Source organism: Nematostella vectensis, chromosome 9 (genome assembly GCF_932526225.1).
Source record: "Nematostella vectensis chromosome 9, jaNemVect1.1, whole genome shotgun sequence".
NCBI lineage: Eukaryota > Metazoa > Cnidaria > Anthozoa > Actiniaria > Edwardsiidae > Nematostella > Nematostella vectensis.
This window is the reverse complement of record NC_064042.1, coordinates 7,750,495-7,764,447: the sequence shown is the minus strand read 5'-3', so window position 1 is coordinate 7,764,447 and position 13,953 is coordinate 7,750,495. Positions and strand designations below refer to the sequence as shown.

Genomic DNA, 13,953 nt, shown 5'->3' with positions numbered 1-13,953 from the left:
TTTATCATATCAAATACGTATTTTGTGCATGAATATGTGTAAATTTCTGTCATGTCTCCGACAAGTGATTGCCTTTTTTAAATAATAATAATAATAATAATAATAATAATAATAATAATAATAATAATAATAATAATAATAATAATAATAATAATAATAATAATAATAATAATAATAATAATAATAATAATAATAATAATTTTAAAGACAATTAATAAAGGGTAAAATATTATCTTTCCCTGGGGCACAAAATGTGGAAGATCAAAGAGAATGCCGTCATTCATCGCATGACTCTACCAAACCTGCTGACTCATCTTGCATCAGCATCTATTTTATTGAAGGGAAGAAGAAGATTGTGAAAAAGAATCTGATTTTTTCACATAATGATAACATCACAAAAAAATCTATCATCGCCTGCGATATATAATTCACCATCGCCTGAAATGCGCAATTGACCTACAATGCGCAACTGACCAACGCTTGCAATGCGCAATTCACCATCGCAGCATGCAATGCGCAATTCACCATCGCCTGCAATGCGCAATTTACCATCGCCTGCAATACGCAATTCACCATCGCCTGCAATGCGCAATTGATCATCGCCTGCAATGCACAATTTACCATCGCCTGCAATGCGCAATTCACCATCGCCTGCAATGTCACTGCTATCGCCTTAATCCTGCCAAAGTACTTGTGAAATGTAACCTTTAGTCAGTATGTGATATCATGTTTACGTTTTTCTAAATCAACCCTTATCGTCGGATCTTTGATCTATACTATTATAAGCGTTTCGTCTGTCGGGCAAAGTTTTTGATTGGTCGAGCGGCGGTATGGCGTCATGAGCCCTGCACTAAGCTTTGATTGAGCTTTGAGCTTGGGCGCCATTTTTGCGAAGACAGCCAAACATGATAAAAACACGAAAAATGTTGCAGATGAACGTACTAATGTACCTTCAATGCTGCAAGACAAAGAACAAAAACAGAAGGCGGTTCTGATTTATAAAGAAGCACAGTTTTATTTGGTCTGATTGGTAAACACAAGCAGGTATGAATTCTGTTTTCGCTTCGTATATCTGGAGTCCTCCAACTAAACAAATTCTGTGATTGCATGGAAAGTTTCGCCAGTAAAGTTATACAGCTAAGCCAAAGAAGAGTGTATTCAAAGAGGCTATTAAAAAACTAACACTGAGCTTCTGAAACATGAGTAAGAGGGTCGAAAAAGTGTAAATACAATTCCGTATTCTTGCGCTGAGATGCGGTTGAGATTTAGCAAAAAATAGTTAAAGAGAACATGACACGAAAACGCTAGCTTTTATAAAAAAAAATGCTAATAATGCTATCGATGTTTGGTTTCAAAACTGCCTTTATGTTTATTATTATATTGATAACAGAAATTTTTTAAATTGTGTTTTTAAAATGTCTTTTCGAGGCGACTTTTTGATTGGCTGACGTCAAGAGTTGACACACTTGAAGGGGTTGCAGTCGTACTTCGCTTGCCATTTGTAAAGATGAAGAAGCGCATATCTCTTGTATTGTTTCTATTTCCTCGCCATTAAAGACTTGTTAAAGAAAAATGATTGCATTGTTTAAACAATGAATCCAATAATATTTTTTTTCCTGTCACTAAGATGAGGGTTTTATCGAAAAGTCGAGACATCTCTGGAGTGTTTACCAGTTCGAGTCGATCGGTTCATTTAAGCAAATGAAATTCAACAGATTTATTTTAGCTTGTTTTGAGCACTACGCTACCTTTTTGACCGGTAAGGATTAGGGTTTGATAATAAGAGTATGTTCTATTAGTTTGGACTTCATTTTACCTTCAAATAGCACCGCTGGAGGTAAATTGATGAAATAATACTTGTAATAATCTGATTCACTGTTGAGCTTAGCAGTACAATAGATTGGCAAATTAACGGGAGAAGTGAAAAATTTTTTTACCACGCCGATTGACATCATAAAAATGTTCTCCTAAAAGCGTGTTTGGTATTGTGACAATACGCAAGAAATTTAATAAAAGATCTTATAATTTTTCTTCTCTGTATTATTTGAAAACTTAGACGCTTTCAGAATAAAGATGCGTTACTTTTTACCTTGTTATATAGTTTCGCATTTTTTACAGCGTTTACATATCTTATTGCTTTGATCACAATTGTGATAGAAAGGAAGTGAGTTTGCCGAAAAGTTGGGGTAATTCGCGCGCTCTTGTTCAAAGGCGAATGTTGTTCAAAAGCTTATAAGTAATTGTAATAAAAATCACCGCTCCAATTGCTGCAAGATTCCTTATGGATTCTTTGCCAGGTTACACCCAGCTTTTTTCTGGGGAAGATTCGGGCTTCAGACTTCTTTTTTATGTGGTGAGACGCTGGCCCAGCAATGCTGGCGCAGTTTGAACACCGTGTTGGGAGGTGCTGGCAAGTGTTGCCGAAATTTTGATTGAGTTCCAACTTTTTTTTCAGCATCTCCTTTTTCTCGTGGTCATTCGAGCATATCACAGCTTTGTTGGCGCAGTTTGCACACGAACCCAGCAATGCAGTGCTCATTTGCATCGTTTTCATAGACAAGAATAGCTCGCGTCCAAATAACGCTGTCATTTCCAAGAGAGAAAAACGTTACCGCATCTAGAAACAAAGAAAACGTCGCACATTTTTGGTCGCAAAATCGATATATGACTGAAATATCATGCAATACCACGTGATACCTTCTGATTATCAAATAAAATTCATTGTTTTTGTTTTTTTATCGTCCTCTTATCTCTCGTAGTCGTAAAAATGATGACCGCTACAACATCATGGGTCAAACAGACCCATATTCAACCGGAATCCAGCGGAATCTTGGGATGCCTTTTGAAAACACAAGTAAGATGATGGAGTCTTGGGTTGCCTTTGGTCCCGTCATGCATCGAACGCCAGTAAATGTAAAAATAAGCAAAAGAGAATTTTGTGTCACGATGTCAGATGTGTTACTTGTTTTCTTTTCTAGCTCTCTCGCGCTAAAAAGTTAGCAAACAGTCGCTAGCAAAAAAAAACTATTACGAACGATTTCATGTATCAAATGCTGCTCTGAGACTCAACAAAATCGCCCGATTGATGAGATTTAGATATATTTCATTCGATCCATTCATTCTATGCATTCAAAGAGTGAAATACAGCAAGTTAAACGAAAATTTTCTTGTCTCCTTGTATCTGAGCTAGAAATCCCATCGACAACTTTACCATTCTCAGCTAGAAATCCCCTCGACATCTACTATTATTCTTGGCTAGAAATCCCTCTCCGGGGCAACTCTACCATTCTGAGCTAAAAAACCCTCTTCGACAATAAGTACCTTATAACATTAATTTTTGGACTTTAGAAGCACACTAGCATACACACATTGGCACCAGTCGGGCCAAGACGGGACGCTAGCACAGTCTATTACGTTACCCGTGCAGTTCGGCAACCATGGACAGCTGTTTCGTCCTTATTAGGACTCGTCAGCATGGCATAGCCGGTTTGCCTCAGTTAAACTTTATCGGCAAAAAAACTGCAGGGCGACTTCGACTCGAACGAAGTGCCAAGACGGGACGCTAGCTGTCCATGGTTGCCGAACTGCACGGGTAATAGACTGTGCTAGCGTCCCGTCTTGGCCCGACTGGTGCCAATGTATGTATGCTAGTGTGCTTTTAAAGTCCACATTTATGTATACATACTCGCAAGGATAGTTTGGCTATCCGACGGAGTTTTAGACTAGCAAAGGTCGCATGCGTGATCCGCACAATTGGCATCACGCTAGCCCGGTCGCAGCTCTAGATCCCACATGGATCTAAGCTGTGGTTTAAAGCACTTCGTTCGAGTCGAAGTCGCCCTGCAGTTTTTTGCCGATGAAGTTTAACTGAGGCAAACCGGCTATGCCATGCTGACGAGTCCTAATAAGGACGAAACAGCTGTCCATGGATTGCCGAACTGCACGGGTAATAGACTGTGCTAGCGTCCCGTCTTGGCCCGACTAGTGCCAATGTGTGTATGCTAGTGTGCTTTTAAATTCCACATTTATGTATACATACTCGCAAGGATAGTTTGGCTATCCGACGGAGTTTTAGACTAGCAAAGGTCGCATGCGTGATCCGCACAATTGGCATCACGCTAGCCCGGTCGCAGCTCTAGATCCCACATGGATCTAAGCTGTGGTTTAAAGCACTGCGTTCGAGTCGAAGTCGCCCTGCAGTTTTTTTGCCGATGAAGTTTAACTGAGGCAAACCGGCTATGCCATGCTGACGAGTCCTAATAAGGACGAAACAGCTGTCCATGGTTGCCGAACTACACGGGTAATAGACTGTGCTAGCGTCCCGTCTTGGCCCGACTGGTGCCAATGTGTGTATGCTAGTGTGCTTTTAAAGTCCACATTTATGTATACATACTCGCAAGGATAGTTTGGCTATCCGACGGAGTTTTAGACTAGCAAAGGTCGCATGCGTGATCCGCACAATTGGCATCACGCTAGCCCGGTCGCAGCTCTAGATCCCACATGGATCTAAGCTGTGGTTTAAAGCACTGCGTTCGAGTCGAAGTCGCCCTGCAGTTTTTTTGCCGATGAAGTTTAACTGAGGCAAACCGGCTATGCCATGCTGACGAGTCCTAATAAGGACGAAACAGCTGTCCATGGTTGCCGATCTGCACGGGTAATAGACTGTGCTAGCGTCCCGTCTTGGCCCGACTGGTGCCAATGTGTGTATGCTAGTGTGCTTTTAAAGTCCACATTTATGTATACATACTCGCAAGGATAGTTTGGCTATCCGACGGAGTTTTAGACTAGCAAAGGTCGCATGCGTGATCCGCACAATTGGCATCACGCTAGCCCGGTCGCAGCTCTAGATCCCACATGGATCTAAGCTGTGGTTTAAAGCACTGCGTTCGAGTCGAAGTCGCCCTGCAGTTTTTTTGCCGATGAAGTTTAACTGAGGCAAACCGGCTATGCCATGCTGACGAGTCCTAATAAGGACGGAACAGCTGTCCATGGTTGCCGAACTGCACGGGTAATAGACTGTGCTAGCGTCCCGTCTTGGCACGACTGGTGCCAATGTGTGTATGCTAGTGTGCTTTTAAAGTGCACATCAATTTTTGCGTCACTTAAATTTCGCGATTCTAAAAATTCGCGGAAATAAAGTGACCCGAAAGTAAAAGGTCGCAAAAATTTGGAAAGCGCGAAAATTAAGGGAGCACGCAAAAGGCCTTTGGGTGATCTATTACTCCTTTGGTAAACTTTATGGAAACAACCATGTCTATATTTAGTCCTCTAATGTAAATACAAAAAAAACAAATAGTCGTGTTCGTGAACCCAAAGAATGAATACAATACACCAAAAACTGGAATTCGACTCTGCCAAATTTTCGTCTTTAATATGACTTTTTCAGGGCAGACCCTGCGCGGTATAGATGAACTAGATCTTTCTGGCCTTTTATAGCCGATATTTTTATACCTTTAACATTCTAAATAATGTAAATAATTAATTTTTAAAATTTTACATCAAAGCAACTATACATAGAATTTTATACTGATATATTTACATATTTATCTTTTATCTATTTTTATATATTTTATGTTCGTGGATTATCTGGAAACTACAGTCACGTAGCAGCCCTCTCGTAAGGCCTAATAGGATTGGCTGGATTACCTCATTGTTCTATTGTATTCCCGTTCTATTGTTTTGTTTCCCATTGTTTTGTCTGTGGTGTTTCAATCCAATCAGGTGAAATTTTCTGAGAGCTGCTACACGACCCGAAAACTAGCTTGTAGCTAAGTATAATTTCACGTTAAATAAAGTATCTATCTATTCTATTCGGCTTTCTTTTCGACTTTCTTTTCACGACTGACTACGATACTAACACTTCTCCTTGTTACTGTTTTGTTTACTAAATATAGCTTACTACCTAATACTCTAGCTTTAACATAACGCCATTTTTGGAATATCTCTTCACTTACGAACTTTCCCGAATTTATGTTATTTTACTATCGCTCACGCGAGCAGGTTCTAGTAACTACTAAATGGCCTTTTTTTTGTATCCGTCACGCTACATTAAAAACACCCTCAAATTAGTCTCTGTATCAAATAAACAATATCGCGTGACCGCGAACTTTAACGAAATATCTACAAAAATATGTCTGATTTACAAAGACTATTCTATCACTAAAAACTTATTATTGAATCTAGATCCTACTTTTTATAATAGAGTCGTTTTGAAAATCCCGTGCAACCAAATGTAGCTGTTAAAGTGTATTATTACATGATTGACACGGTTTCCATTGTTTTCTGTAGGGCTTTATTACTGGGATACCTGTGGTAGCCCAGTCATAAAATGCAACTGTTTTTTTGTTGTTGTTGTTTTTTTCTGTCGTCTCGCGATTTGTACAATGCAATTCCCAAGAACCCTTGCGCTACAGGCGATACTTCTCATTTTAGTGTATTGATTGCGACCTTACTAAAGCCTTTTTCTTACACGAAGTATCTAGCTTACTGTCCTACGTCATGGCAAAGCGTAGTTACCAAAACCTTTTGCATAAGTTAAAACTGTTTCATGCCCGCCATCATGAATTTGAGATTCCAGCTCTCGGATCCATGTTATTTGTGCAGTTGAAGGCCCGATTCGCGATTTAAAAACTGCATATTTAACCATAGCCTCAATTTCTACCAAGTTATTTTGGAAAATCATCTCAGGTTGTATTGATTTCGCTGTATTTACTCGTGTTTACATTTGCGACCCGAGTGCGAGACACGCGGCTCAAGATAAGAATTAAGTTATAAGTGCTGACTGCTTTAGATTCATACAGCTTACTTCAAGACGTGCTCTGGACACTCATGAATGGACTCGAGGTATTTACCTTGATTGCTTAATCTATTTCTAAAGTGGAAGTAGTTTGAAACAATTGATGGAAATCGTCTCCTACAAATCGCTTTGTCTATTAATCTACTTTACATCGGACACTTGACCGGCTACCCTAAGATGAATTTTATTTTCTTACTATAAAATATCTTGATCTCTCATTGAATCTCATCTCATCGATTTTAATAAAGTACAGCATAGGTGTTGTAAGTTATGTAAGTGTAAAATATGTACTTAAATCTATGAAAATTATTTTGGTACTTTGGTGCTTCCTTTAGATAAGCTTAAGTTTTATTATTTCCCTGAAATACCTTTATTTCCATTGAATGTCATTTTATTTTTATGGAACATTTTCAATAAAATCTAGAGATTTGTAATATTTTTGTAGTGTTGTTGATCTTGAAAATATGTTTATGCTCTATAAATTTCAATCAAGTCTGGATATTCTATAGCCCTCTCATTTGACTTCAAAATAAATAAATGTTGTTGTTTACTTGTAACTTACATAAATAAAATAATACATTTCAATAATTTTTTTTTGTTAAATACAATAGGACTTACTTTGGGTGTTATAAAATAAATTTACCCCTAAGTGATAGCACATTGAGGGCAGTGAACCAAAGAAATGTTTAAGAAATAACAATTTTAAAACACATTCTCAGCTTTCCTTAATCTTATTTCGGTGCTAACTCTGATGTGGGGATAGTATTTGAAGATAGGACAATCAGCCCTGTCTACCTTCATGGAGCACACCTCGAGTGTATCTATAAATCTATAAATCAATTCACTACATGCACTTTTCCATGCTGAATATCAAAACCCAACCATTTGGAACTTAACTTTACAATTTTCCAAAATCTATTGGACCATAAAAAATGACAAACTTCAGCTATCAATTTCTTACATCTGCAGGTCTTTTTAGGGGTTTATTGCCACTTTTGCCCTGGCTCTTTATGACTTTATCAACCTTACAATCATCCTCTATCATTACTTCATCAACCCTACAATCGAACACCTTTGATACTATCGAAACTTACGAAACTATCTGATCCTGCCACAGCTCTGGTTCTAATTCCTCACTTCTGCCCACTCTTGATAGGTACGAACAGCCCACACCGTATTGGTTTTCGTGTTCTCCGGAATCCTGTCGTCCTTTCTCTTCTCAACTTATTCTTCATTTAGAATCGCAATATTACGGCTTGTTGTTCCAAGAATCGTTCCGACAAGATCAAAATCCGGAGAAAACTATTCGGCTTGCGAAAACGTATTCTGTGTCAGTTCGAGCATGTCTTCGTCGCTCTCCATCTCAGAAAAAATACGAGCGTTATGCAAATCTCATTCAAACGCTCCTTTTGTAAGGAAATCACTTGCTTATTGCATGATTGTTATTTCCTACAAATAAAGAACACCTAAAGACTACCCCCCATTGTTAAATGCCATAAACTGACCGCGCAGGGAATACTCTTCTTTGTATTTGGTACAATTAAGATACCAAGGCCTTTGTTTTTAAGGATGAAATAGTTTTCCTGACTATTAAGCACATACCGATGTGGTTGATTGTTAAAATCGTTTTCCTTTTTGATTGCCGTAGGAATAGCAGAAGAAATAACTTTTCGATATGTATGCTAATGGAGTTTGAATCCTCCACACCACTCTTTGTTCAGGGTTCAATTTCAAAGATTAAGATTCTGAGACACATTTTTGCGTTTTTTATCGCTTATTGGCTCGGCTCTCGGTAATTAACTTATACATAGTCAAGCCAGAACAAAAGAGAACAAAGACATCCCAGTGTATTAGTACTAAATAAACTAAATAGTATTTTACAGGTTTTTGAAAACCACTCTACTAGAACTTACTAGAATTTAATATTTACAATTACACTTTTACTCGAAGTCCTTCATAACATTATACGTCATTTCAAATCAAGCACACAAACTTATTATGGTATAGAGAGATTGATCACCTTACCGAGTGAATGTAGACGGAATGAGATAAAGGCTGCCGTTGGGCCGAAGCCCCACGGTATAGGACACGTGACTGCCATCCTGTAGCTTGACAGTGTGTAACATGGACCTTGCCGTCCGTATGACCAGCCTGAACTCACACACGGGCTTATAACACACTTTGGCACAAGTCAAGGGGAACGCAGATATCACAAGCAAGGCGAAGTGTAGCATGTGCCCGAGAACCATTCTCACGAATGCCGTGTTTGGACGCTGCAAGCATTTGGGACGAAGTTCACGACCGCATCTGAGCATGTGCTATTCGTCCCTTGAACCTTCATAACCCTTGGTTGCATGTGCACGAAATAGGCAGGAGTTGAACGGCTTGACACTGATAACTAGGTTATGTTATGTCATGCAAAGCGGCTCTCTTATTTGTTCCTATCGATCCGCGACTAACTGGAGCTAGAGGCTTCTTGCACTGTAAATATACAGCAAATACCGCACTAAAACGATCAAGAAAACAAAACTTTTCAAGAAACCAACTGGTTTACTCTCAACTGTTGGTATTACGGCTTTCTAAATCAACCCTTATACGGTAGCCCATGAGGGCCACTCAAGGTTTTTGTTAACAACATCTCAATTTATTTTAACACCTAAAGCCAGTCATATTGCATGAGCAATATAATTTTATTCAAATTTATCATTTTATTTATGTAAGTGTAAAGTAAACAACAACATTTATTTATTTATTTATTTTGAAGTCAAATGAGAGGGCTTTTGAATATCCTGACTTGAAATTAGAGCATATACACATTTTCAAGATCAACAACACTACAAAGACAACACAATTATCTAGATTTAATTGAAAATGTTCCATAAAAATAAAATGACATTCAATGAGGAATGAAGGTATTTAGGGAAATAACAAAACTCATCTAAAGGATGCACCAAAAAAAAGTACCAAAATAATTTTCATAGATTAACATATCTTACACAACGCATGACTACTAACATGTTTACCTCTAAATAGATACAAAAGCCAAAGCAGCAGGATTTTAACTTTTCTAGTATAAGATTTTTGACACTTAAGATGGAACTTGTCTCAATTTAAGTAAGTTACACATATTCTGTGCTTTATTGAAATCGACGTGGTAAAAATGATATGACATTCAATGAGAGAGATCAAGATATTTTATAGTAAGAAAACAAAATTCATCTTATGGGTACCCGGTCAAGTGTCCGATCTAAGTAGCCTATTCTTTGGGATTCATTCATTGACAAAGAGATTTGTAGGAGACGATTTCCATCAATGAATCAATTGTTTCAAACTACTTCCACTTCAAAATAGATTAAGCAATAAAGGTAAATACCTCGAGTCCATTCATGAGTGTCCAGAGCACATTTTATTAAGTCTTGAGGTAAACTGTATGAGTCTAAAGCAGTCAGCACATATAATTCTAATCTCGAGCCTCACGTGTATCGGGTCTATTCGGGTCGCAAATGCATTAACACGAGTTAATAAAGCGAAATCAATCCAAGCTGAGATAATTTTCCACAATAACTTGGTAGAAATTGAGGCTATGGTAAAATATACAGTTATCAAATCGCGAATCGGGCCTTCAACTCCACAAATAACATGGATCTTAGTCCAGACCTGGGGCTCGTTTCTCAAAACACCCGAGAATTCTGGGCCCGAAAACGATTTATTCCTTAAATTTGAAAAGCTGGCTAATTTCTATCAAATTTATGGTATCTAAATGTGTTGAAATATCGTCAACATCGTATTTTACCACAAAGATTCATGTAAAGGATGATTCTCTTTAGATTTTTAGATTTTGATCTTTCCCGAACTTCTCGGGCCCGAAATTCACATGGCTTAAATATTAAGAAAGTTCTCGGGACCTCGCACTCACCCGAGACTTTTCGGGTAACTTTTTGGCTTCAGCAAAACTTCGAAAATAGCCCTATTGAGCGAAATCATTTAGAATATGAACCAAGAGGAAGTTAAACTGTTCTAAAACATGAAAGCGGTTCTCAAAAAGGAAAACGTGCGAAATTTTGGGCAAAATAGCAAAATAAAGTTTTCGGGCCCGAGCATTCTCAGGTGTTTCGAGAAACGGGCGCCTGGGACTCTCTTTGCGCTCGACATTCTGGCTCGCGTGAGAGGGTCCAGTATTTATTGCATGCGCCGAAATTCACATGGCTTAAATATTAAGAAAGTTCTCGGGACCTCGCACTCACCCGAGACTTTTCGGCTAACTTTTTGGCTTCAGCAAAACTTCGAAAATAGCCCTATTGAGCGAAATCATTTGGAATATGAACCAAGAGGAAGTTCAAACTGTTCTAAAACATGAAAGCGGTTCTCAAAAAGGAAAACGTGCGAAATTTTGGGCAAAAAAGCAAAATAAAGTTTTCGGGCCCGAGCATTCTCGGGTGTTTCGAGAAACGGGCGCCTGGGACTCTCTTTGCGCTCGACATTCTGGCTCGCGTGAGAGGGTCCAGTATTTATTGCATGCGCATGCGCGAACATGTACCAATCAGCGATCTTCACGGCAAAAGTTGAAATACGAGCGCGCGCAATAACGGACGTGCCTAAGGAGGGTCGATTCCCGCTAGACCTTGTCGAGTGCAGAGCTCCGAAAATCGATCATCGCTAAGTTGAAAATAATGTTTTGTACATGTGAAGGAATATCAGCGAACTGCTTGGACTTTGTTTTCTATAAAAACGCGATAAAATGTGATTGAAAATCAAATTCCAAAAAAGCGCGCGCTCGTTTGAAATGACGCTATTGCCTAAAGCGCGCGCGTGAAAATAACGAAAACGGAAAAGCTCTTTGATTGATATATTTTCCAGACTCTTATCATCTGTCCTGTTCTCAGAAAAGATTGACAATTAAGTATTTATCCACGACCAAAATCAGCGTATTATTTCTGAAATAAACCCTCGCTCGTCCCTTTCGCAGCCATCTTGAACTAAGCAACCAGGCCACACCGCAAATATGCGGTGTATTTTCGCGCATGCGCATGCAATAAATAGTGGACCCTCTTTCACGAATGTCGAGCGCAAAGAGAGTCCCAGGTCTGGACTACATTGGATTGCGCAATAATTTACGTTCTTAGGAACCACGACGAAAAATAAAAAGCCAGTTGCTTTTTATAACCGGGCTACCACAGGTATCCCAGTAATTATTAGCTGCATCATTAGTTCAACCATAACTGTCAACCAGCTAAGTCAGTCCGAGCACAGGTGACCCAAGCTTACTGTGTGTATTAATAAATTATATAGTGGTTCACGTTACCGTTGTGTGTGTCATGGTTTACAGTAAACATATCGGATTGAAATAAGCTACTACGAAATAAAATCGTAACTCTAGTTCCATTATTACGGAACTATTTTCGGCTGCACACAGGCTATCCTTTTCCCTTTCCTTCTTCCACAGGAATCCCTAGCAGGCTAATCCTTTTAACGCTCTTTACAAATCTATAATCACACTACTTCGTCTAATACCAAGCGATACCAGCCTGAAAACAACCTACAACCTGAAAACACCTCGTTGCATTTTTTTTTACAAATGCCTGTCCTACTTGGTTAGAATAATAACAACTTTATTTGGATAATAACTGTATTTGTGAATAGCGCTCATAACATAATTAAATGAGAGTGAATCTCTAACAGTGCGGATTTTTCTCACAGGGTTGAAGTGCACTTGTTTAAAGCCAGACAGTTGGCCTTTCCCACGAGTCAGCCACAAGAGCCGTCAATTAGCATGGCCGGGGGCATCGGTTGTACTTTATTCTTAGTCATTCTTTATTGAAAACTTACGCTGCATTCACACTAAAAGCATGTTCAAACAAGGTTTTTCTTTGCCTGATAACTTGCCAAGTTTCTCATGTGTTGAAAACTTACTAGCTAAATGATCACTTAGTAACATGTACAGCACAGTCTATTTAGTTTTGTTCCTGGTTTTTTGGGAGATTTAAACCAGTTTAATTAAATCACCTTGAAACTGGTTTAGGCGCTAATGTGAATGAGGTGTTATTTGGTGGGTACCTCATACTGTATAAAAGTGTACACGGCAAAACCTGCCTACTCATCTTGGGTTTCGCCGATGATAATCACCGTAATAATGTGCGTCGAACTCTCATCTTCGATAACCACGGGTAGTCCAACGATAAGCGTTGCGAACCAGTGTCGGGTTACACATACAGATTTTTAACTGTGGTAGGTAATTTCAAGTCTCTGGATATTCTATAGCCCTCTCATTTACTTTAAAACAAAAATGTTTAAACAATATGATAGCATTATTGTTGTTTCCTTTGTACTTACATTTTATCTAAATTATATTGTTAACACAATGTGGCTCACTTTGGGTGTTAAAATAACTTTACCCCTAAGTGATAGCACATTGAGGGCAGTGAACAAAAGAAATGTTTAAAAAATGTTTTTAAATATTAATGAATGTTAAAACATTCTGTCACATTCTCAGTTTCCCTGAATTTTATTTTGGTGCTGTCGCTGCTGCGGGGATAGTATTTGTAAGATTTTTACACTGTAAAAGATAAGACAATCAGCCCCATCTTCTTTAATGGAGCACACCTCGAGTCCACCCCACACCTCAAGAGATGATGCTTCGTACCTTTCTTGCCCCAATCATTGTTCTGATATGGCATATACAATAAAAAACAAGATTATACATGTTTTTATTATATCCAAAGGTGGTGGGCAGTAGAATGTTTGTCATTAATGTCACAACACAATGCCGAATCAAATTGCAGATCTCAGTCATCCCAGTCAACCCTGCGCGCAGGGTCTAGTTATCATATCAAATGCGTATTTAATATGCTCATAAATTTGTATTAATTTCTGTCATATTTCTCCAGCAAGTGAGTTATTGCCTTTTATAAATAACAACAACAACAATAAATAATAATAATATATAATAATAATAAATAAATAAACAAAATATAACTATAATAATAATTATTATTATTATTATTATAACTAATAAGTTACGTAAGTCTGGGACTGTGGGATAAAGGTGGCGCAGTAGGATCCCATTAAGGCTATCATTTACAACCATCAACAAAACAGCCACGTGAACGGCAGTCGCGAGATGCTTTGCAATGGCCAAGCCAGTGGCCTTCCTTTAATTA

At 38.5% G+C, this 13,953-nt stretch overlaps 1 protein-coding gene and 1 long non-coding RNA gene across 3 annotated transcripts in view; one reads left to right on the top strand and one right to left on the bottom strand.

Annotated features, from left to right (window-relative positions):
- The window catches only part of LOC5503220 (laccase-4), a 40,226-nt gene that overhangs the window by 23,518 nt on the left and 2,755 nt on the right, over nucleotides 1-13,953 (bottom strand). Inside the window, exon 1 of one of the 2 annotated variants that reach the window (XM_048732285.1) lies at nucleotides 8,822-9,668. The exons of the other annotated variant lie outside the window; for it this stretch is intronic. Coding sequence (XP_048588242.1) covers nucleotides 8,822-9,111 — 290 coding nt within the window. The 5' untranslated portion in view covers nucleotides 9,112-9,668. Of the gene's footprint in view, nucleotides 1-8,821; nucleotides 9,669-13,953 lie in introns of those variants that run through there. 2 annotated transcript variants of the gene reach the window in all.
- LOC125572187 lies at nucleotides 813-13,228 on the top strand. The gene is made up of 2 exons (XR_007313667.1): nucleotides 813-1,044; nucleotides 12,494-13,228. It is a non-coding gene; the product is annotated as an uncharacterized LOC125572187 (long non-coding RNA).